This window comes from Dipodomys merriami, unplaced genomic scaffold (assembly GCF_024711535.1).
Source record: "Dipodomys merriami isolate MVZ:Mamm:240054 unplaced genomic scaffold, mDipMer1.0.p SCAF_92, whole genome shotgun sequence".
Taxonomy (NCBI): domain Eukaryota; kingdom Metazoa; phylum Chordata; class Mammalia; order Rodentia; family Heteromyidae; genus Dipodomys; species Dipodomys merriami.
The window spans coordinates 395,604-420,278 of NW_027206535.1; the positions used below are offsets into that span (position 1 = coordinate 395,604).

At 41.8% G+C, this 24,675-nt stretch overlaps 1 protein-coding gene across 2 annotated transcripts in view; it reads left to right on the forward strand.

The window, feature by feature from the left end:
* Positions 1-24,675, forward strand: part of LOC138821618 (U4/U6 small nuclear ribonucleoprotein Prp3) — a 34,345-nt gene that overhangs the window by 1,067 nt on the left and 8,603 nt on the right. Inside the window, exons 2-14 of one of the 2 annotated variants that reach the window (XM_070014049.1) lie at positions 2,984-3,184; positions 3,941-4,071; positions 6,337-6,483; positions 9,244-9,327; positions 9,487-9,707; positions 11,806-12,112; positions 12,928-13,094; positions 14,313-14,392; positions 19,136-19,279; positions 21,353-21,452; positions 21,625-21,738; positions 22,994-23,112; positions 23,327-23,410. In XM_070014049.1, the coding sequence (XP_069870150.1) occupies positions 3,040-3,184; positions 3,941-4,071; positions 6,337-6,483; positions 9,244-9,327; positions 9,487-9,707; positions 11,806-12,112; positions 12,928-13,094; positions 14,313-14,392; positions 19,136-19,279; positions 21,353-21,452; positions 21,625-21,738; positions 22,994-23,112; positions 23,327-23,410 (1,843 nt within the window). In that variant the 5' untranslated portion in view covers positions 2,984-3,039. Of the gene's footprint in view, positions 1-2,983; positions 3,185-3,940; positions 4,072-5,296; positions 5,393-6,336; positions 6,484-9,243; positions 9,328-9,486; positions 9,708-11,805; positions 12,113-12,927; positions 13,095-14,312; positions 14,393-19,135; positions 19,280-21,352; positions 21,453-21,624; positions 21,739-22,993; positions 23,113-23,326; positions 23,411-24,675 lie in introns of those variants that run through there. The other variant, XM_070014051.1, reaches the window with a different exon arrangement.

Genomic DNA, 24,675 nt, shown 5'->3' on the forward strand with positions numbered 1-24,675 from the left:
GCTTTTTTCTTTTTGCTTATGTGGTGCTGAGGAATCGAACCCAGGGTCTCAGGCATGCAAGGCAAGCTCTCTACCACTGAGCCACCTTCCCAGCCCCCTACATATGCTTCTTTTTAACAATGTATATTATATTGAGTATGCAGTAATTGATAGACTTTACTGCCATTACATGATGGTATAACAGCCACCATAGATCATCCATATCACTTGTCACTAAGGCACAGAATCTTTCCATCATAATTTCATGACTTTAATCTGCCAGCTTTATTTACCAAATTATTAAATCAACTATTGGACAATAGCTCTTCTAGGAAGTTACTTGCCAAGAAGGTAGATGTTAATCAGACTGTCTTTTAGAAGAAAAAAAATGTCTTAACACATTTTGAACAATTGATACCCAGATCTACTATGATGCCTGGCAATATTAAGAAGAGGTTAGCTGGGAAATTGAGGTCAGTATAGTTTATTGACTATCATAAAGCCATATGTAGAAAACAAAAAAAAAATGAGTTTTCTCAGCCCATAAAACGATTTAACATTTAGGGAGGAATGAAATGTAAATATGAATAATGTTGAAACTTTATAGTAATTTGAATTAAATGATAAAATGTTTTCTCTGCTGAGCTAAAAAAATAGAAGAATAAAAGAAAAAAAGGAAAGAGTGAGATCCAAAACATACAGTGTGTGTGTGAGACAGAGAGAGAGAGAGAGAGAGAGAGAGAGAGAGAGAGAGAGAGCACGCATGAGTGAGCATGGGTCCTGGTGTTTGAAATCAGAACCTGGGTGCTGTCCCTTAGCTTCTTTCAGTCAACATAGTGCTCAAGCCACAGCTCCACTTCTGGATTTTTTGTAGCTTCCTGTAGGTAAGAATCTCATAGACTTTCTTGCCTGGGCTGGCTTGAACCATGATCCTCAGATCTCAGTCTCCTGAATTTGCTAGGATTACAGGTGTGAGCCACTAGCAACTAGTTGTGGAGTTGTTTGTTTGTTTGTTTGTTTGTTTTTGTTTTAGTTTAGTGTTTACTCTTGGTTGAGTCAGCTGAGAGACTCAGTAAAATATGTAGCATAACCTGTGTGTAGAATTCCCACTGCCATGAATAAATAGAGAATAAATAGAGAAATTTAACAGAACATTCTTGATTGTAAGATTTAGTACAGGATGACTGGTTCAGGTAAAGACTCCTTAATTTATGTCCCTTAGGAGAAGGGAAACCAACAGGTCAAGCCTGGATTAGTGTTAATACTTGCCTAGAAGAAAAAGGAATAGGCTGGGCACCAGTGGCTCACGCCTGTAATCCTAGCTACTAAGGAGGCTGAGATCTGAAGATCTCGGTCCAAAGCCAGCCCGGGCAAGAAAGTGCATGAGACTCTTATCTCCAATAAACCACCAGAAAACGTGAAGTGGCACTGTAGCTCAAGTGGTAAAGTGCTCGCCTTGAGCTGAAGAGCTGAGGGACAGTGCCCAGGCCCAGAGTTCAAGCCCCACAACTTGCGGGGGGGGGGGGGGCGGGGGGAGGAATAGAAAAACTGATCTCTGGGGCTGGGAAGGTGGCTCAGTGGTAAAGTGCTTGCCTTGCATGCATGAGGCCCTGGGTTCGATTCCCCAGCACCACATAAGGAAAAAGAAAAAAAGCCGGAAGTGGTGCTGTGGCTCAACTGGTAGAGCGCTAGCCTTGAGCTGAAGTGCTGAGGGACAGCGCCCAGGCCCAGAGTTCAGGCCCCATGACCGGAACCCCCCCCCAAAAAAAAAAAAAAAGAAAAACGGATCTCTGACAGGGCTTATTTAGTTAATTTATGTAGTGCTGGGGATGGAACCTTGGATCTTGTTCATACTAGGCAGACACACTACCATTGAGCTCATTACCCAGCCCTTAAGATCTATTTTAAACCTAGAACTCATTTCTCATACTAGGTTTTCCCAAGATTTTGGTTATTCCTCAGATGTCATTGATACTTACAGAGTTAGCATTAAAAGTCAGGTGGAGAACTAAAGCTTAGTCGTGGAGTGCTTGCCTAGCATGCATGAAGCCCTGGGTTCAATTCCTCAGTACCACATAAACAGAAAAAGCTAGAAGTGGGGCTGGGAAGGTGGCTCAGTGGTAGAGTACTTGCCTTGCATGCCTGAGGCCCTGGGTTCGATTCCTCAGCACCACATAAGCAAAAAGAAAAAAGCCGGAAGTGGCGCTGTGGCTCAAGTGGTAGAGCGCTAGCCTTGAGCTGAAGAGCTGAGGGACAGCGCCCAGGCCCAGAGTTCAGGCCCCACAACCGGACCCAAAAAAAAAAGAAAAAGCCAGAAGTGGCTCTGTTGCTCAAGTGGTAGAGTGCTAGCCTTTAGCAAAAGAATCTCAGAGGCAGTTTCCAGACCCTGAGTTTAAGCTGGGCATGGTGGTGAATATCTGTAACTAACTATAAAAATCAGAGCATAGAAAAAAAAAATCAGAGCATAGGCAGGAGGGACAAGAGTTGGCATACAAGCTGGGCGCTGGTGGCTCACACCTGTAACCTAGCTACTCAGGAGGCTGAGATCTGAGAATCCCACTTCAAAGCCAGCCTGGGGCAGGAAAGGCCGTGAAACTCTTATCTCCACTAAAACCACCAGAAAACTGGAAGTAGTGCTGTGGTTCAAGTGGTAGAGTTCTAGCCTTGAGCTGAAGAGCTGAGGGACAGTGCCCAGGCTCAGAGTTCAAGCCCCATGACTGACCAAAAAAGAAAAAAGAGTTGGAGTACATCCTGGGTTACATAGTGAGACCCTGTCTTAAAAAATAAATAAATAAAAGGACTTGTTTTCCTCTTCTTTGAAGCAGTTCTTAGGGAAAGTATTTTTCTTCAAATTAAGTAGAAAAAGTTGCCTTAGGATTGACATTTACAATAGAGTTGGGAAGGTATTCCTGAATTCCTGACATATTAACTATGGCCCTAGATCCCCTTAGTTCTTTTGTTTTTGGTTTTTTGTTTTCTGTTTTCTAACTTAACTCTTTCCTAGTTTCTTTTAAGGTGTGTTGAGTCCCATTTGAGTTACTGTTTGCCTTTTCCTGAAAAATGGCACTGTCTAAAAGGGAGCTGGATGAGCTGAAACCATGGATAGAAAAGACAGTGAAGAGAGTGCTGGGTTTCTCAGAGCCCACTGTGGTAACAGCAGCGTTGAACTGTGTGGGGAAGGGCATGGACAAGAAGAAGGCAGCTGGTATGTACCTCTCTGACTCTTTTGACGTAGTATATAGGATAACCCTTAAACATTACTTTGAACTTGTCCAAATCCTTCCTACTAGGAGCATCTAAAGAAAAGTCAAGACACACTTTATTTTGTATCTTTTATTATCATGAAAATAGATTAAATAACTAGATTTTTCTCTTACTTTGTATCATTCTACTTTTCTTATTCTTTGTCAAATTTGTAGCATATTTTGCATCTCAGACTGAGTCCCTTCTGCTATCATACTGAGTCACCTGAGTTAGATTTAATACTGAAGTCAAATGTGGATATTCAGATTCTGACTGATGTCTCATTATATGGAAGTCTTTATGAGATACATTAAAAAGGTCCTACAACTTGCTATTTGAGAAAGTCTGGAGTGATTATTTATCATAAATTTTTATGCCTATGTATACTTTTTGTTTGTTTTTGTGTGGTTTTGTTTGGTGCTGAGAATGGAACTTTATACCTTGCACATATTAGGCAAGTGCTTTACTACTGAGCTATACTCTAAGCCCGTATCTTAAAGTTAGATGCTCATATTACATAGATTTCTATAGCAATAACACGTCCTACTCCATAGAAATTGTAATTCTGTTGTTACACATACCACATGGTCATTCAGTATAGCACATTTTAAGAACATTAACATTATTTCTGTCCTTCCTGTGTTGGTGACTTACATATCTAATATATATTATTACCTTTTCAGTTTTACCACCTCTTTTTTTTTTTTTCTTCTCTCAGACCATCTGAAACCTTTCCTTGATGATTCTACTCTCCGATTTGTGGACAAATTGTTTGAGGCTGTAGAGGAAGGCCGAAGTTCTAGGCATTCCAAGTCCAGCAGTGACAGGAGCAGAAAACGAGAGCTAAAGGTAGGTTACTGTTTACCATCTAATGAGCTCAGGAATATTTGATAAAATTGCTGACCTTCTTTGGCTCACACTTCAATATTCATTAGTAGCATACCTAATGTTAAAAAGAGGTCCTTAGATATTAAAGTAGAAAAGGTAGTTATATTATCACTGTTTTGTAACAATGAACTACCTGAGTTCATTTGAAATATTCCTAAGAAACAATTGACAGCTTTGTCATTTTTTTCATATATAGTTAGGAGTTTTGGTTCTCATGTTTTCCCAGGTCTCTCTTTATCTTCCATTACTACTATCTATAAATTCATTGCTCTAAAATTCGATACCTTTGATTTATTTTAAGCCTAATAAGGTGCTTCAGAATGTGACTCCACTGCTACTTGACTGTAGAGCTTATTGATGCTCCTTCATAGAGATTTTTCTGCAGTGTACTTATAGATAAGATATCTAAAACTAACTATATTTTTCATATGTTGAGAGCCTACCGTTTGTTATGTAGTATATTATGGGTCATCTGGTCCCATTAGTGGGGTACCTAAAAGAATCAGTATCCCCTTTACTACATTCTATGGTTGCTGATTGGTCATGGCCTTTTTAAATGTTAGTAGAGTAGCTTATCTTTCTGATCTCATTTCCCTAAATTAGCTAGTTTCTCTTAAAAATTTCTCTTCTCTCTCTTAAAAAAATGTTTCTGTACTCCTATCAAACCCTCCAAAAGTCTTTTCCTATGTTGGCTATCCCATTGCTTTTCCTAAGACACAAAGAGTGGATAATAAATGTCTGCTTGGTCCCCTGGCCTGGCTGTAGAACCAAGAACAATAGAAATTTCTATGCCTTCTGGTTTTAAGTGATAGTCCCTTGCCTTAAGAGAATTTGCAGTATACAAAGTTAGGAATGCAATAAAATAGTCACAAATTACAAAAATAGCAGTTTTATGTAAGTTTTAGGGTTAATTATAGTTTCAGATTTATATTGAATTTTGTTATATTTAGTCCACAGTATATACAGACTGATACATACAGTGAGAATTATGTTACAATAGGGTATGCCACTGTGAAAGTGCTGATGCCATGCTCTAAATGAAGTGACTACATTGGGTGGGATAAATAAAAGTAGTTTCTTAAAGAAGGAATCTAGATAGCCATGGGATATGGGTCCCGTTTTTGGTCCATTCAAGTCCCCACTCCACACAATATATTATGGGAGAGTCCTTTTTCTTGAACTGTAGGAGTTCCAGGAAGCGCTCGCCCCTGGCCGAGGATATGTCCTTGCAAAACACGAGCCCTCCTAGTGAAGAGGGGATGTCACCCAAAGCCTACCACCGGTGTGTACATTTGCTTTTTCCCATTGTCCCTTCCAGTTGGCCACTCTTGGTCCTATTAAATTCATCTTGCAAATTAGTCAACATATTTGAGTTCCCATTATATGATAAGAACAAACTGTTATTGGGGAATACTAAAAAAGAAAGAGAAAGCCCCTGTCCTGGAAAAGTTTAGACTCAAGTTAGAGCTGGGCACCATGGCTCATGCCTGTAATCCTAGCCACTCAGGAGGCTGAGATCTGAGGATCACAGTTTGAAGCCAGCCCAAGCAGGAAAGCCCATGAGACTCTTATTTTCAGTTAACCAGCAGAATGCCAGTAATGGAGCTATGGCTCAAGTGGTAGAGTGCTAGCCTTGAGCAGAAAAGCTTAGGGACAGCACCCATGCCTTGAGTTCACGCCCCAGGACTAGCACTAAATAAATAAATAAAAATAAACTCTAGTTGGAATAACATTACTACCATTGAAAGACCTAACACTTAGCAAACAGAGTATCAACAGTGTAATTTAGCCTAATATGAACCAAGCTTTTAAGTGCTAAGAGGATATGAAGCAAAAGTTTGATCAGAGTGGGATGAGTTTATAATGAGGAAAAGTGCCTGGAGGAGGTGAGTTTTAGGCAGGATGGAACAGGGGTTGTGGAAAAGTTAAGAAAGAACATTACAAATGTGGGCAATAGCTTTGCAAAGAGGTTGAGATAGGATGTTCTTGTAGGAACACCTATAAGAACATGGGGTTTGCTTGACTGGAGTAGGAGGATGATGAAGTTGAGTGAAATGGTCCACTTGGTGGAGAGTCTAGAAAACCCTGCCTCCTACAAGTAGTTATTTGCAAGATTGCATCATATTCCCCTAGGAAAAGCCTTAAAGTGCTGGTAGGTGTTAGGATGATTCTTTCTTCTCCCCATGGGGAGGGATACAACTCTTCTTTCATCTTGGGCTCCCTTAGGAGGTGTTTGGTGATGACTCTGAGATCTCCAAGGAATCATCAGGAGTAAAGAAACGACGAATACCCCGTTTTGAGGAGGTAGAAGAAGAGCCAGAGGTGATTCCTGGGCCTCCATCAGAAAGCCCTGGCATGTTGACTAAACTCCAGGTTAGTTAATAGACATTGGAAGCAAAGTGCATTGAAGCAAAGGATTTTATGGGTCCATACTTCTGTGATCTGGACTTGAATTAGTGTTTATTTGGGGAGATTTTATTTCCTGCTGTATATTTTAAGCATTCTTTGATTTAACTAAGATTATTCTAGTTATGGATTATTGAAACTCCGTTTACTAAGCACCTACTATTAACTGTGTATATACATTGGTTACCCAGTTACCTACATCATTTGTCATTGGAAAAATTAAGTGATCAGCACTCATCTTGATAAGAGACATGAAGAATCTTCAAATGTGCAAAATAGGTTGAAGAATCTTCAAATGTGCAAAATAGGTGTAATCCACTTACAAGTAATTTCAAGTGGAGATGGGAAATTAGCTAAATAGTTAATATTAGCCTACCATGCCCTGGGTTTGAACCCAAACATAAAAAAAAAAAGTGAAGTGTATATTTTAACACTACATAAGTAATAAATCATGTATCTTTTAAAAATTGGAGAATAGGGCTGGGAAGGTGGCTCAGTGGTAGAGCGCTTGCCTTGCATGCATGAGGCCCTGGGTTCGATTCCTCAGCACCACATAAGCAAAAAGAAAAAAAGCCGGAAGTGGCGCTGTGGCTCAAGTGGTAGAGCGCTAGCCTTGAGCTGAAGAGCTGAGGGACAGCACCCAGGCCCAGAGTTCAGGCCCCACGACTGGACCAAAAAAAAAAACAACAAAAACTGGAGAATAGCCAAGTGCTGGTGGATCATGCCTGTAATCCTAGCTACTCAGGAGGCTGAGATCTGAAGATCATGCTTCAAAGCCTGCCCAGGCAGGAAACTGTAAGACTCTTTTTTTTTTTTTTTAGTCTGGCTTTGGGGCCTGAACTCTGGGCCTGGGCCCTGTCCCTCAGCTCTTCAAGTGAAAGCTAGCCCTCTACCACTTGAGCCACAGTGCCTCTTCCGGCTTTTTTTTTTGCTGCTTATGTGGTGCTGAGGAATGGAACCCAGGGCCTCATGCACGCAAGGCAAGCATTCTACCACTGAGCCACCTTCCCAGCCCCTCTGTAAGACTCTTATCTCCAATAAGCCACTCAGAAAACGAAGTAGCGCTTTGGCTCAAGTGGTAGAGTGCTCACCTTGAGCTGAAGAGCTGAAGGACAGCACCCAGGCCCAGAGTTCAAGCCCCATGACTGACAAAAAAAAAAAAAAATTGGAGAATAGTTGGGCACTGCTGATGTGCATGTATAATCCTAGCTACTCAGGAGACTGGGACTGGGATCTGAGGATTGCAGTTTAACGCCATTCTAGGGGAAAAGGTCCTAGAGATTCTTGTCTCCGATTAACCACCAAAAACCAGCACAAAAAAGGAAAAGAAACTGATTTATTTTAGATGCCAGTCCTAGAGTTTGAACTTAAGGCCTGGGTGCTAGGTGCTGTCCCAGAGCTTTTTTTTTTTTTTTTTTGCTTTTTAAAAAAAAAAAAATGCTGGTTCTGGAACTTGAATTCAGGGCCTGGGTACTATCCCTTTTCCCTGAGCATTTTTGCTCAAGGATAGTGCTTTCCCATTTAAGCCACAGGTCCACTTCTGGCCTTTTGTTAGTTAATTGGAAATAAAGGTTTCATGGGCTTTCCTTCCTGGCTGGCTTTGAACCATGATCTTCAGATCTCTGCCTTCTCAGTAGCTAGAATTACAGGTGTTACTCACCAGTGTGCTCAACATGATTTTTTTTTTTTTTTTTTTTTTTTGTCGGTTGTGGGGCTTGAACTCTGGGCTTGGGTGCCATCCCTCAGCTCTTTAGCTCAAGGTGAGCACTCTACCACCTGAGCCACAGCACCACTTCGGTTTTCTGGTGGTTTATTGGAGATACGAGTCTCATGGACATTCCTGCCCGTGCTGGCTTTGAACTGTGATCCTCAGATCTCAGCTTGCTGAGTAGCTAGGATTACATGCATGAGCCACCGGTGCCCAGCTCAACATGATTTTTTAAAATTTAATATAATTGAGGTGTTGTTAGGCTTATATGCACCACTTAAATGTTCACAATAGGAAGATAGATTAATGCAGGGAGTAAGTCTGCTTAAGGAACATTAGGTACACATAGAAACGTGTCAAAATGAACTCTTTTTGTATTGATGCTAATAAAAATAGAACCACGACACACACACAAGAAAACATACTTAAGGAGAAATTAGATGAATAAGTATGACTTCTCTATCAGGAAAACAAAAATGAATTTTCCTAGTAACCTTTTATATTCTTGTGAGTTTGAGATATTACACAGGTAGTAAGTAGCACAGATAAGAGGAATACTTAGGGGACTGGGAAGGTAGCTCAGTGGTACAGTGCTTGTCTCACATGCACACCCTGGGTTCAATTCCTCAGCACCACATAAACAGAAAAAGCCGGAAGTGGCGCTGTGGCTCAAGTGGTAGAGTACTAGCCTTGAGCTGAAGAGCTGAGGGACAGTGTCCAGACCCAGAGTTCAAGCCCCACCACCGACCAAAGGGGAAAAAAAAGAAAAAAAAGATGAATACTTAGGTTTATCTGAGTCATAATCTTGCTCTAGGAAGAAAGAGTTGTAATATTGCAGTTTGACAATGAAAACTTACCTTTACTCAATTTTCTAGCCTATGGTAGGTAGGTACAATATGGTAGGGACATTTGAGGAACATTTTTGGTTTCTAGACCCAAATGCATTTTGGTTATAGGAACCTGTATGGGAGAAATAATATGGAGAAATTTAACTTTCAATTTTTTCCTCTGGAGAGCAGATCAAACAGATGATGGAGGCTGCAACACGACAAATTGAGGAGAGGAAAAAACAGTTGAGCTTCATTAGCCCTCCGACACCTCAGGTATTATGTCCTTGTTACTCTGAAAATAATAGTCTTTAGCACAAAATTTTGTACCATCCATTCAACTGAGAGTTCAGAGGGTCATACCCCATAGTCATCTACCATATGAGAGTGTGCGTATCTCAGCCCCTCTGATTTCTTTTGTTCTCTGTCCCATAGCCAAAGACAACTTCTTCCTCCCAGCCAGAGCGACTTCCAATTGGCAATACTATTCAACCATCCCAGGCTGCCACTTTTATGAATGATGCTATTGAAAAGGCAAGGAAAGCTGCTGAACTACAAGCCCGAATCCAAGCTCAGCTGGCACTGAAGCCAGGACTAATCGGCAATGCCAACATGGTGGGCCTTGCTAATCTCCATGCCATGGGCATTGCTCCACCGTGAGTACTTCCTGGAATCCCTTGTCGCTTCTCAGGCTTGAGAAGCAGTAAATAGCCCTAAATACTATTGAACTTCATTTTCCATTGAACTTAAAATAATTTCTTAAGGTTTCATATTTTGTACATATGATCTGCAAATACCAATTGACTTTTTTGGCTTTGTTATAAGGTGTATTATCTTTTTGTAATTGGTAGAATTGAAATAAAAATTATTTATCTAGTATTGGGACTTGGAATAGAATCAGACTGTGAGTTTCTAACTCAGAGCTTTTGCCATTAAGCAACATTGAGTGAGACCAAATCTATGAGTTTTCTACAACTAGGCAAAGATATTAAGTTTGAGTTTTAGTATTTCATTGGTCTGTAATATAACCAATGAATTTTGTGTGGGCTAGAGATATAGTTCAGTAAGAGAGCACTTACCTATCTTGCATTAAGCCCTGGATTTGAGTCACATACATATACACACACAAAATTCAGAAGAAACATAAGATTACAAAGTCTTTTCAATATAATTTAAAAATTAATTTCATTTGGTGCGCTATATTCAAATGTCCTGTTTGTTTTCTTCTCCTTTTATTATTTTGAACTCAGGGCCTTACTGTACCACTTGAGCCATTCCTCAAACCCTGTTATTTTATTTTTTTTGTCAGTCATGGGGCCTGAACTCTGGGCCTGGGTGCTGTCCCTCAACTCTTCAGCTCAAGGCTAGCGCTCTACCACTTGAGCCACAGCACCACTTCTGGCCTTTTCTGCTTATGTGGTACTGAGGAATTGAACCCAGGGCCTTATGCATGCAAGACAAGCACTCTAACCACTTAGCCACCTTCCTAGCCCAAACCCTATTATTTTTTCAGACTGAATCTCACACTTTTTGCCTTAACTGGACTCAGACTAAGACTATGATCCTGTACCTGTGGCCTTCTTTGTGGCTACAACAGTAGGTGTTTGCCCAACTTATTTATCCATAGAGGACTTGATAAGTAGCCTGCGTTTTGTCTACTGAAATTAAACTACAGTCCTCTCCAGGCACTGGTGGCTTGCACCTGTAATCCTAGCTACTCAGGAGGCTGAGATCTGAGGATCACAGTTCAAAGCCAGCCTGGGCAGGAAAGTATGTGAGACTCTTATCTCCAATAAACCACCAGAAAACTGAAAGTGACACTGTGGCTCAAGTGGTAGAATGCCAGCCTTGAGCTGAAGAGCTGAGGGATGGTGCCCAAGCCCAGAATTCAAGTCCCACGACAGACAAAAAAAATTTAAAATAAGGTACAGTCAGTTCTTTTACCTCTGTTTCCCTTGTAGCCAGGATTGTGGGCATAAGCCCATGATTAAGTGGTTGATTTCTATTTAATTTTATTATTATTGCCAGTCCTAGGGCTTGAACTCAGGACCTGGGCCCTATCCCTGAGCTGCTTTTGCTCAAGGCTAGTTTTCTACCACTTGAGCCATAGCAGCACTTCTGACTTTTTCTTTTGATGTGGTACAGAGGAATAGAACCCGTAGCTTCATGCATGCTAGGCAAACATTCTACCATTAGGCCACATTCCCAGCCCAATTTTTTTTTTTTTTTTTTTTTTTTTTTTTGTCGGTCGTGGGGCTTGAACTCTGGGCCTGGGGGCTGTCCCTCAGCTCAAGGCAAGCGCTCTACCACTTGAGCTACAGCGCCACTTCCGGTTTTCTGGTGGTTTATTGGAGATAGGAGTCTCACGGTCTCTCCTGCCTGGGCTGGCTTTGAACCTCGATCCTCAGATCTGAGCCTCCTGAGTAGCTAGGATTACAGGCGTGAGCCACCAGCGCCCGGCTACCAGCCCAATTTTTTAAAATTCTTTGTGGATTTAGTTTTGTAGCGCTTAGGTCACACTCACTGCCTGGCACATGGTGGCAACTTTTCTATCACTATATCTCAAGCTTCAGTTTGATGTTTTTACCCTTAATCTTATATTAAAAAAAGAAATTATTATTTTAGTGTTTTTAATCAAGATTTTATACTTCACAGATGAGGTTTTACTACCTAAAATTATGTTTTGTTTTATATTCTGTTTGTTTTTGGCTTTAATATTCTATGGGATTTACTTTTTTGTTGGCTGTTTTTCAGGAAGGTAGAGTTAAAAGATCAAACTAAACCTACACCACTGATCCTAGATGAGCAAGGTCGAACTGTAGATGCCACAGGCAAGGAGATTGAACTAACTCATCGCATGCCTACTCTGAAAGCCAATATTCGTGCTGTGAAGAGGGAACAATTCAAGCAACAGCTAAAAGAAAAGCCATCAGAAGACATGGAGTCCAATACCTTTTTTGACCCCCGAGTCTCAATCGCCCCCTCACAGCGCCAGAGACGTACTTTTAAATTTCATGACAAGGGCAAATTTGAAAAGATTGCTCAACGATTACGAACAAAGGTATCTGACTTAGCATATATTTGAGAATTTTAAGTAGGAAGCTGACAGAAAAATATGGCTAATTCAAGGTTCCCTGTTTTGAGGAATTAATTTAAAGCAATGGCTAAATTTTTTTAACTATTTTTTTTTTTTTTTTTGTCGGTCGTGGGGCTTGAACTCTGGGCCTGGACGCTGTCCCTCAGCTCTTCAGCTCAAGGCGAGCGCTCTACCACTTGAGCTACAGCGCCACTTCCGGTTTTCTGGTGGTTTATTGGAGATAGGAGTCTCACAGTCTCTCCTGCCCGGGCTGGCTTTGAACCGCGATCCTCAGATCTCAGCCTCCTGAGTAGCTAGGATTACAGGCGTGAGCCACCGGCGCCCTGCTTTAAACTATTTTTGTAATATGATTTTCAGCTATTTCTAATTACTGCCTACCTAGATGGAAATAAATGAAGTTTAAAATGTTCATGTAAAACTTACAGTGGAGAGAAACAATTCAGAGCCCTTGAGTGAGAGAGAAGCCTGTCTAGTGTTAAAATTCACTGCAGCCAATCCATCATCTGGAAAGTTCACTTGACTGTATTCTGTTAGTTTTGTCTGTAATTCCATTTCTGCATATCTAATCTAGGCACGCACTACAGGGTAAAGGAGAGGAGTGGGTTTGATATATGTGTATATACCAAGTAAGGGATAAAATAAAACAATGGCTCTTTTTCTAAACTTTGAGAAATTATGAATGCTACGTTAGCTAAGAAATTTCAACAAGGGCACTTCAAAGTTTAGGATTATACCACTTTTCTGTGGCAGCAACTTGTCTTGGTTTATCTTGCTTTTAGGCTCAACTGGAGAAGCTACAGGCAGAGATTTCACAGGCTGCTCGAAAAACAGGCATTCATACTTCAACTAGGCTTGCCCTCATTGCTCCTAAAAAGGAACTAAAGGAAGGAGATATCCCTGAAATTGAGTGGTGGGACTCTTACATAATCCCCAATGGCTTTGACCTGTGAGTTTGTTGTTATCTTTTTGTGTGTGTGCCAATCCTAGTGTTTGAACTCAGGGCCTGAGCTCTGCCCTGAGCTTTTGTGCTCAAGGCTATTACTTTACCACTTGAGCCATAGCCATTTGTAGTTTTTTTGTGGTTAATTGGAGCTAAGAATCTAAGACTTTTCCTGCCTGATCTGGCTTCCAACCAAGGTCCTCAGATTTTAGCCTCCTGAGTAGTTAGGATTTTAAGCATGCAGCACTGGCACCTGGCTCAATACTTTTCTGTGTGTGTGCTGGTCTTACAGCTTGAACTCAGGGCCTGGGCACTGTCCCTGAGCCTTTGTACTCAAAGCAAGCACTCTATCACTTGAACCACAGTTCTACTTCCAGCTTTTTGCTACTTAATTGGAGATAAGAGTCTGACAGACTGGGCTGGGACGGTGGCTCAGTGGTAGAGCGCTTGCCTTGCATGCCTGAGGCCCTGGGTTCGATTCCTCAGCACCACATAAGCAAAAAGAAAAAAAAAATCCGGAAGTGGTGCTGTGGCTCAAGTGTCTACGTAGAGCGCTAGCCTTAAGCTGAAGAGCTGAGGGACAGCACCCAGGCCCAGAGTTCAGGCCCCATGACCGGACCCCCCCCCCAAAAAAAAAGAGTCTGACAGACTTTCCAGCCCAGGCTGGCTTTGAACCTTGATCCTCAGATCTCAGCTTAAGTAACAGTCTGTGCCACCAATGCCTACCTTGCTAATAACTTTTTTTGTGTATGTGTGTGGGTCCTGCATCTCGAACTCAGGGCCTATGTGCTGTCCCTGAGCTAGCACTCTTTAACCACTTTAACCAAAGCTCCCCTTCTTAGTACTTTACTGACGATAAGGGTTTCACAGACTTTCCAGCCCAGGCTGGCTTAGAACTCTGACCCTCAGATCTCACTGAGCCTCCTGAGTAGCTAGGATTACAGGCATAAGCCACTTTTCCACGGATTTGTTGTTACTACTGAGAGACTATGGTATCTTTCAGGAGTGTTAGAATAGAAAAAAGATTGAAGATGACTTGTGTAGTGAATGGAGCTAGTCTTAATAGGACCTTATTTTCCTAAAAATTAAATAGCAGCTAAATACATGTTAGAGATAAGTACTAAAAGCTCTGTATAGAGAATGAATTTTCTCATGTCTCAAGGCTCCTTTCTCAGCATCATCTCTATCCATATATCTTGTTTTTTCTTCTTCCTCCAATTTTAGTACAGAGGAAAATCCCAAGAGAGAAGATTATTTTGGAATCACAAATCTTGTTGAACATCCCGCCCAACTCAATCCTCCAGGTAATACATAAATTGCTCAATGAAGACACTAGAGCAGAATTAGCAATAAATCTTCACACAGTAATGGACGTGTCTATCTGTGCTGTGCAGTGCTATGAGCATGATCCACGTGTGATCAAGCACTCAAAAACTGAATTGTACTAGTGAAGTTTAGACCTTGAGTTTTTCATTTTATTCAATCTTAATTAGTTTAAATGATACATTGACTAGTGACTATTGAATATGCAACATTGACAGTACTGAGGCTTCAATTAAAATACTAAGGCTTTTTAGACAGCTTCACTTATGTGTATTACGAGCTGGGCTTTTGCCAACTCCAACTCCAGTCTTGTACAGTACACTTAATTCCTGCCCAAATATAGGTTTTGTTTTTAGTATTTCTTTGTGGGTTTTTGTTTGTTTGTCTTGCTCAGCTTTGGGGCTTGACCTCTGGGCTTGGGGGCTGTCCCTCAGCTCTTCAGCTCAAGGCAAGTGCTCTAGACCACTTGAGCCATAGTTCCACTTCTGGTATTCTAGTGGTTTATGGGAAATAAGAGTCTCATGGACTTTCCTGCCCAGGTTGGTGTTGAACTGTGATCCTTAGATCTCAGCCTCCTGAGTAGCTAGGATTACAGGCTTGAGCCATCGGTGCCTGTCTTGTGGCTTAAAAAATTAGCTGTTTGTCTTGAGACATGATGCATTGAGAATTGAGAATACTTAAAACATTGAGAATTTTCCCTACATATATAGATAATAACTGATAACACTGTCTTTTAAGTGTTGTATGGATCATAGCCAGTTGCTAGTGAGTCATACCTAGCTACCCAGGAGGCTAAGATCCAGAAGATTAAGCTTCAAAGCCAACCTAGGCAGAAAAGTTTGTGAAGCTGTCTATAGAAATAACCGGAAAACAAAAACAAAAACTGGACTTTGCTTGTGCTGGCTTCAAACCATGATTCTCAGATCTCAGCCTCTTGAATAGCTAGGATTATAGACACAAGCTACCAGTGCCCAGCAACACTTGAGGTGTTTTTTTTTGGGGGGGGGGGCGGGTTTCTTTTGGTTGTGGGGCTTGAACTCTTGGCCTGGGCACTGTCCTTCAGCTCTTCAGATCAAGGCCAGTGCTCTACTACTTGAGCCACAGCACCACTTCTGGCTTTTCCTGATTAAGTGGTGCTAAGGAATCAAACCCAGGGCTTCATGCATGCAAGGCAAGCATCCTACCACTGAGCCACCTTCTCAGCCCATACTTAAGGTGTTTTCGTTGTTGTTGTTGGGTTTTTTGTTTGTTTGTTTTTCTTTTTGTCAGTCGTGGGGCTTGAACTCTGGCCTGGGCACTGTCCCTCAGCTCTTCAGCTCAAGGCTAGCACTCTACCACTAGAGCTCCAGAGCCACTTCCTGTTTTCTGGTGGTTTATTGGAGATAAGAGTTTCACAGCCTTTCTTGCTCGGGCTGGCTTTGAACCGTGATCCTCAGATCTCAGCCTCCTGAGTAGCTAGGATTACAGGCATGAGCCACCAGCGCCCGGCTTGTTGTTTTTAGGGGGTGCCAGTCCCAGGGTTTGCACTCAGGACTTGGGCAATATCCTTGAGCTTTTTTTCTCCCCCTCAAGGTTAGCATTTTATCACTTGAGTCATAGCTACACTTCTACCTTTTTTGGTGATAAATTGGAGAGAAGAGTCTCACAGAAGCCCATGCAAATAGCTCATGTCTATAATCCTAGCTACTCAGGAAGCTGAGATCTGAGGATCATGGTTCAAAGCCAGTCCAGGCAAGAAAATTTATAAGACTCTTATTGCTAGTTAACCACCAGAAAACCATAAGTGGTACTGTGGCTCAAAGTGGTAGACTGTTAGCCTTGAGCAAAAAAGCTCTAGGACAGCCCCCAAGCCCTGAGTTCAAGTGAGACCTACCCCCCAAAAAAAAAAAATCTCACAGACTTTCTTACCCAAGTTGACTCTGAACTGCGATCATCAGATCTAAGTGACCTGAGTAACTAGGATTACAAGTGTGAGCCACTTGTGCCTAGCAACTTGAGCATTTTTAACCTAAAAACTTGAAATACATGCCAGGCACTGACATCATTGGTATGAATCATTAGAAGAATGTGGGGTTTGTCTGTTTTTAACTATTGATTGAACCTTCTTGAGAGTCTGGAGGATTTTTTTCATTTCCTATGACTAAATGTAGGCTAACAAAATGGCTCAAATGGTAAAGGGTTTTCTAACAAGTGCAAGGCCCTGAATTCAAACTCCAGTACCACCTAAGAAAAAAAAAAAATCAAGGGGCTGGGAAGGTGGCTCAGTGGTAGAGTGCTTGCCTTGCATGCATGAGGCCCTGGGTTCGATTCCACAGCACCACATAAGAAAAAAGAAAAAAGCCGGAAGTGGCGCTATGGCTCAAGTGGTAGAGCGCTAGCCTTGAGCTGAAGAGCTGAGGGACAGCGTCCAGGCCCAGAGTTCAGGTCCCATGACTGGACCCAAAAAAAAAAAAAATCAAGTAGGCCAGTGCTTTTCAAAATCATATTCCATGGGAACATCAAAATATAAGGGATGACATAGTAGAACTTTAGATACCTTCACCTATCCCAATCCTTACCCAAAGTAACTAAAGCAGTAGTAATCATGTTTTTTATATTTGCGCATTGTTTTTGATGAGTTTTACTACTTAATCAACTGAGAAAAGTACTTACGAAAGATAAAAATATGCCTCTTTTAATGTTTAAGCAAGGACTTAGTATAACAAGTCAAAGTGGGGAGAAATGGAGAAGAGAGAAACATTTACTATTACCTATGCAGAAAGTGAGAGTTAAAGACTGGAGACTAGGGCTGGGAAGGTGGCTCAGTGGTAGAGCGCTTGCCTTGCATGCATGAGGCCCTGGGTTCGATTCCTCAGCACCACATAAACAAAAAGAAAAAAAGCCGGAGTGGCGCTATGGCTCAAGTGGTAGAGTGCTAGCCTTGAGCTGAAGACTCAAGACTAACCAGGTGCAAGTGACTGACACCTAGAATCCTAGCTACTCTAGAGGCTGAGATCTGGGAATCTTGCTCAAAGCCAAAGAAGCAGGAAAGTCATTGAGATTTTTTTTTTTTTTCCCTTGGTCATGGGGCCTGAACCCTGGGCCTGGGCACTGTCCCTCAGCTCTTTAGATCAAGGCTAGTGTTCTACCACTTGAGCCACAGCACCACTTCCAGCTTTTTGCTTTTTTCTGCTTATGTGGTGCTGAGGAATCAAACCCAGGGCCTCCTGCATGCAAGGCAAGCACTCTACCACTGAGCCACCTTCCTAGCCCCTATCAGTGAGAGTCTTATCTCCAATTAACCACCAAAAAAGCCAGAAGAGGAGTGTGGCTCTAGTGGTGGTGTGCTAGCCTTGAGCAAAAAAGCTCCAGGACAATACCTGGGTCCTGAGTTGAATCCCAGGACTGGCAATTTTTTTTTTTTGTTGGTCGTGGGGCTTGAACTCTGGGCCTGAGCGCTGTCCCTCAGCTCTTCAGCTCAAGTCGAGCGCTCTACCACTTGAGCTACAGCGCCACTTCTGGTTTTCTGGTGGTTTATTGGAGATAGGAGTCTCACGGTCTCTCCTGCCCGTGCTGGCTTTGAACCGCGATCCTCAGATCTCAGCCTCCTGAGTAGCTAGGATTACAGGCGTGAGCCACCAGCGCCCAGCTGGCAAATGTTTTTTTAAAAATCAATTTTATCTTTTTATTTTTTATTTTTATTTTTTTGGTTGTGGGACTTGAACTCTGGTCCTGGGCTCTGTCCTTCAGCTCTTCAACTCAGGGCAAGACTCTACCACTTGATTCACAGTGTCACTTAGGGTTTTCTGAGTGGTTTATTGGAGATAAGAGTCTCAGACTTTCCTGCCTGGGCTGGCTTTGAACCTTGATCCTCAGATCTCAGCCTCCTGAGGATTACAGGCATTAGCTTCCAATGCCTGGCTAATATTTTTTGTTTGTTTATTTTTTTGCCAGTGTTGGGGCTTATACTCTGGGCCTAGGCACTGTTCCTGAACTTCTTTTGCTAAAGGCTAGTGCTCTACCACTTGAACCACAGTACCACTTCCAGCTTTTTCTCCTTGAACCTCGGCACTACTTCCAGCTTTTTCTGAGTAGTTTATTGGAGATAACAGTCTCACAGACTTTTCCTGTCCTAGCTGGCTTCAAATTGATCCTCAGAACTCAGCCTCCAGAGTAACTAGAATTATAGGCATGAGCCACAGCTTTAAAACAACAGTTAAAAGGGCTGAGAAGGTGTTTTAGTGGTAGAGTATTTGCCGTGCATGCATGAGGCCCTGGGTTCAATTCCTCAGTACCACATAACCAGAAAAAGCCAGATGTGGGGCTGGGAAGGTGGCTCAGTGGTAGAGCACTTGCCTTGCATGCATGAGGCCCTGGGTTCGATTCCTCAGCACCACATAAGCAAAAAGAAAAAAGCCGGAAGTGGCGCTGTGGCTCAAGTGGTATAGCACTAGCTTTGAGCTGAAGAGCTGAGGGACAGCGCTTAGGCCCAGAGTTCAGGCCCTACGACCAGATCCAAAAAAAAAAAAAGAAAAAGCCAGAAGTAGAGCTGTGGCTCAAGTGGTAGAGTCCTAGCCTTGAGCTGAAGAGCTGAGGGACAACACCTGGGCCCAGAGTACAGGCCCCAGGACCGACAAAAAAATAAAAATAAGTAACTAAAACAACAGTTATTTTTTTAATGCTGCTGATATCCACCTAAGCCCCTCTAATATTCTACTGGTTTGGTACACTCATTTCTCTGACAGTTGACAATGATACACCAGTTACTCTGGGAGTATATCTTACCAAGAAGGAACAGAAGAAACTTCGGAGACAAACAAGGAGGGAAGCACAGAAGGAACTACAGGAGAAAGTAAGGCTAGGCCTGATGCCTCCTCCAGAGCCCAAAGGTACACTTTTTTAGTTGGCACTGCTATTAAAAGTTTATCTGTCAAGTTTTATCTTTTTAGTTTTAGAAGGATTTTAACAGCCATCTGAGTGTTTTCTGTTTCTCAGTTATTTGCATGATTTATTGTGGATGTCACTTAAGGCTTATTTTTCAGAATTATTAGTTGTACAGTCTAGGAATGTGGCTTAGTGATAGAGTGCTTGCCTAGCATTCATGAAGCCCTGGGTTCAATTCCTCAGTACCATAAACAGAAAAAGCCAGAAGTGGTGCTGTGGCTCAAGTGGTAGAGTGCTAGCCTTGAGCAAAAGAAGCTCTCAGGACAGTGCCTGAGAGTTCAAGCCCTAGGACTGGGGGGAAAAAAAGAATTATCAGTTGTATAGTGCTCTGATTTTCCTGGAGTGGTGCTAGTCTTGAAATTCATGAAAATAGAAATTGCAATATTTGCGGAGTTATTATTCTTAACATTTCAAATTTTAAAATGAAAAATAGAGAGTTGATATGGAAGCTCACACAAGAGGATATCAAGTTCAAGACCATCTGGGTTTTATAGCAAGAAGGCCTGGGAAGGTGGATCAGTGGTAGAGTGCTTGCCTTGCATTCAATGAAGCCTTGGATTCAATTCCTCAGCACCATTTAGCAGAAAAAGCCAGAAGTGGTGCTGTGGCTCAAGTGGTAGGGTGCTAGCCTTGAGCTGAAGAGCTGAGGGACAGTGCCCAGGCCCAGAGTTCAGGCCTCACGACCAGCAAACACACACACACAGACATACACACAGACACACACACACATACACACACGGGCTGGGAATATGGCTTTGTGCTAGAGTGCACACACACACAGACACACACATGCACATGGGCTGGGAATATGGCTGTGTGCTAGAGTGCTTGCCTAGCATGCATGAGCCCTGGGTTTGATTCCTCAGTAGCGTATAAACAGGAAAAGCTGGAAGTGGCGCTATGGCTCTCAGGTGGTAAGAGTGCTAACCTTGAGCAAAAGAAACTCAGGCAGTGCCCAGCCCTAGGACTGTAAAAAAAAAGTAAAAATAAAAACGCAGAAAGAGCTAGGCACTGATGGCTCACACCTGTAATCCAGCTACTAAAGAGGCTTAGGTCTGAGAATCATGATTTGAAGCCAGCCTGGGCAAGAAAGTCAATGAAACTCTGATCTTGAGTTAACTTCCAAAAAGCCAGAAGTATGGCTGTGACTCAAGTGGTAGAGCACTAGCATTGAGCAGAAAAGTTCAGGGATAGCTCCCAAGCCTTGAGTTCAAGCCCCAGGACCAGTAATAATTAAAAAAACAACAACAACAAAACACCAAGAAACTTAAACTCAGGGCCTAGGCATTGTCCCTAGGCTTTTTTTGCACTTGCACACACACAAATAAAAATGAAACAACATACAGAGCTGCTATGATGAAACACCTATAATCCTAGCACTTGGTATACTAAGGCAGGAACATTGAAAATATGAGACCTAAGTTGGCTATATCAGAAGACCTTGTCTCACTAAAAGAAAAAAATAGTACATTAAAAACTTACCCTGGGGGGATGGGAAGATGGCTCAGTGGTAGAGCGCTTGCCTTACATGCATGAGGCCCTGGGTTCGATTCCTCAGCACCACCTAAGCAGAAAAAGCCGGAAGTGGGGCTGACGCTCAAGTGGTAGAGTGTTAGCCTTCAGCTAACACTGGGTTCAATTCCTCAGCACCACATAAGCAGAAAAAGCCAGAAGTGGCACTGTGGCTTAAGTAGTAGAACGCTAGCCTTGATCTGAAGAGCTGAGGGACAGTGCTCAGGCCCAAAGTTCAGGCCCCACAACCGACCAAAAAAAAAAAAAATGTACTCACTACCTTATGAATGTAACTGTAGCCCCTCTGTACATCATCTTGACAATAAAATTAAATTTTTAAAAAATGAGTCCATTGGAGTGGTATTTGCAAGGTAGGAGTTATTAGAGGAAGTAAGTTTTCAGCAGAGCTTTTAAATACGTAAACAATAGCAAATGGTGGACAAAACAGGTCTTCCCAGCCAGAGGAATAACTTAGACGATTGATCTCTGTCCTCTCTCCACTGCAGTGAGAATTTCTAATTTGATGCGAGTATTAGGAACAGAAGCTGTTCAAGACCCTACGAAGGTAGAAGCCCATGTTAGAGCTCAGATGGCAAAAAGACAGAAGTAAGTGCCATGGGGTTGGGTGGAAAACCCGGGCAAGTGCATTTTCCAAAGTGTTTTGGGGGGTCCATATTTGGAGGGGGGGGAGAGTCCTCTGTTGCTCTCTCTTTCCCTTAGCCCTGCCTCTGATCTTCAATGCCTTTCTCACTTGTGGATGTCCTTCCTGTCACGACAGAGCGCATGAAGAGGCCAACGCTGCCCGGAAACTTACAGCAGAACAGAGAAAGGTCAAGAAAATTAAAAAGCTTAAAGAAGACATTTCACAGGGGGTACATATATCTGTATATAGGTAGGTGTCCACAGTAGGCCAACTTTCCCCTTAGAAAAACAAATACTTTCCAAGTGCTTGAGACAGATTCATTATAGCCTAAAAGCATAACCAACAGTAGTCCCTGTTGTCAAGAAATAACATTCCTTAATCAGTGGGGAGTAAGTCTATATTATAGTGGTGAGAGTTGGGTTTTTTTGTTCATTTGTGGGGTTTTTTTTGTTTTTTTTTTTGTCAGTCCTAGGGCTTGAACTCAGAGCCTGGGCACTGTCCCTAAGCTTCTTTTGCTCAAGGCTAGCACTCTACCACTTGAACCACAGTTCCACTTCTGGCTTGTTCTATTTATGTGATACTAGGTAATCAAACCCAGGGCTTCATGCATGCTAGACAAGCACTCTACCACTAACCCACATTCCCAGCCCCTGTGGTGAGAGTTAAAGACTTCATTTTTATGACTATCCAGTTCTCTCTCAAGTCATCTTTGCTAACCAGTAAATAGTGTTTGTTCAGAAAAATAAACTAATGAATGTACTCACTCAAGTCACATTGTTAACAATTATCCTTTGTGAAGTAATTTATACAGAAAGCATTAAAAATGTTTTCACCAGTAATCATAGCCTTATCTGATGAATTGCAGTGTTCCTTTTATCCTCATTCCAAAATGCATTTTTACAGTGAAAATAGTTTTCTACTTTTGTACTGATTGAATATTTTTGTTTTATTCTTTTAGTTGAATTGATGTGTATCTTTTATGTTTTAAATGTGCTTATTTCTAATACTAGTTCATTATCATAGAAGTGGCACATTAGTCCAAAACTAATGAGTACTTATTAAGTCTTAAGTTTGTAACATGAGAGAAATCCACTTACTGAAAAAGTATCCTTCCTTTTCTCTGATCTCTTAGGACCACTCTGTAATTAATTACTGTTGATAGTTTTTCAGGTCTCCATCTAGAAAACTTTTATGCATACATGACATCTACATTACAGGTACCTAGAGGCCACAGGATTTATATTACACTGTCAGGAACAGTCTGAGGAACAATGAGTTTATAAATATTTTTGGATGATATAAATGCCTCTCCTTTATTCCTGCTATTTGTTGTAAAGTATATAGTTATACACTTTAAAGACAATAAGAAAGTGAAAATATTTGCTCCAGAAGCCTTTGCTTTTAGAGAAAGAATCATTTTGGATTCATCTTGTTAATTTGCTATTCCATTTAGGCAGCTACTGATGCTAAGACTGAAGACATAACTAAACTTTCCCTCCTCCAGAGTTCGAAATTTGAGCAACCCAGCCAAGAAGTTCAAGATTGAGGCCAATGCTGGGCAACTGTACCTGACAGGGGTGGTGGTACTGCACAAGGATGTCAACGTGGTAGTAGTGGAAGGGGGTGAGTCTGAAAAAAATTGAGAGAGTATTTTAAAGCCATACTTGGATGTAATATACTGGCCCTCTTATTTCTGTGTTTATTGGAGTGAAAGGCTACATGGTAGCTCCTGGGATGGCTCCAACTACCACATTAACGTCTGAGCATTAGATGAGCTCAGAGGTTCCTTCCACCTGATCATCTTAACAGCTCTGGCAAAATTCTTCTCTGTTTCCAGGCCCCAAGGCTCAGAAGAAATTTAAACGCCTCATGCTGCATCGGATAAAGTGGGATGAACAGACATCTAACACGAAGGGAGATGGTGAATGGGGGTTAGAGGGGATTAGGTGGCAGAGCTGTGGGAGGTTGAGGTGGAACATCTGCCTGCTCATTGTCTTCACTTCCTGTAACATTCTTGTTAATACTAAATAATGTTCAGTAACTTTTGAATGACACATTCAGATATAAACCTGCTAGACATTCATACACAATTTTGTGTTTCATGTGCGTATTTATTGAGCATATGCGTAAGTTCAAAAATTATTCTTCCTGTCCTTGAAGGCTTTTCTGACAGCTAGTTTCTCTGTCTTGGATGTGGATGCTGGTTATATGTGTTACTTTGCACAAATTTAGTAAGCTATGCATTTGTGTTTCCTTCTATTATTCTGATAAAAAAAAGTTCTTTAAAGTATTAAGATATAAAAACATATTTTAGACAAAAACCTTTATTTGATTAGGAAAAGATACTGTGACAAAAGTACTTGCCTATTACACACAAAGTCCTGGTTCTAATCCCTAGTGCTGCAAAAAAGAAAATAAAGAGAGAATACTTCTTTTCATTATATTTCCGACCTTTATCTTTTTGTTATTGCTTTGGTTTACTTGCTTGTAGTGCTGGGAATTAATCCCAGGATTTCCTGCTTACTAGGCAAGTGCTCTACCACAGTTCCACTATCAGTTTTTGAGTGGTTAATCGGAGATAGTTTCTCACAGGACTTTTCTGCCTGGGTTGGCTTTGAATTGTGATCCTCAGATCCTTAGCTCTCAGCCTCCTGGTTTGGTAGAATTAAAGGCATAACCACCAGTGCCGAACATCCTCCATGTTTTTATCTTTTTGTTTTGTTCTCTGGCTTGGGGTTTGAGCTTAGGATCTTAGATGTGCTCTCAGGTAATGCTGTGGCACTTGAATAATGCCTCCAGCCCTGTTTTTTTTTTCCCTTTCTTTGTGCTGGTCATGGTGCTTGAACTCATGGTGCACTGTCCCTTAGATTTTTTACTCAAGGCCAGTGATCTACCTACCACTTAAGCCATAGTTCAACTTCCAACTTTTTCCTGGTTAATTGGAGATAAGAGTCTCCTGGAGTTTCCTGCCTAGGTTGGTTTTGAGCTGTAATTCTCAGATCCCAGCCTACTGAGTAGCTGGGATTATAGATGTGAGCCATTAGTGCCCAGTATCCTTAATCTTATTTGTATGTGTATGTGTGTGTGTGGACACATACGTGTACTTATTTGTGCCTGTGTTTGATATTCTGTAGATCATCATATTTCCATCAATGTTCATTCTTCCCATCTTTTGTTGTTATTGTT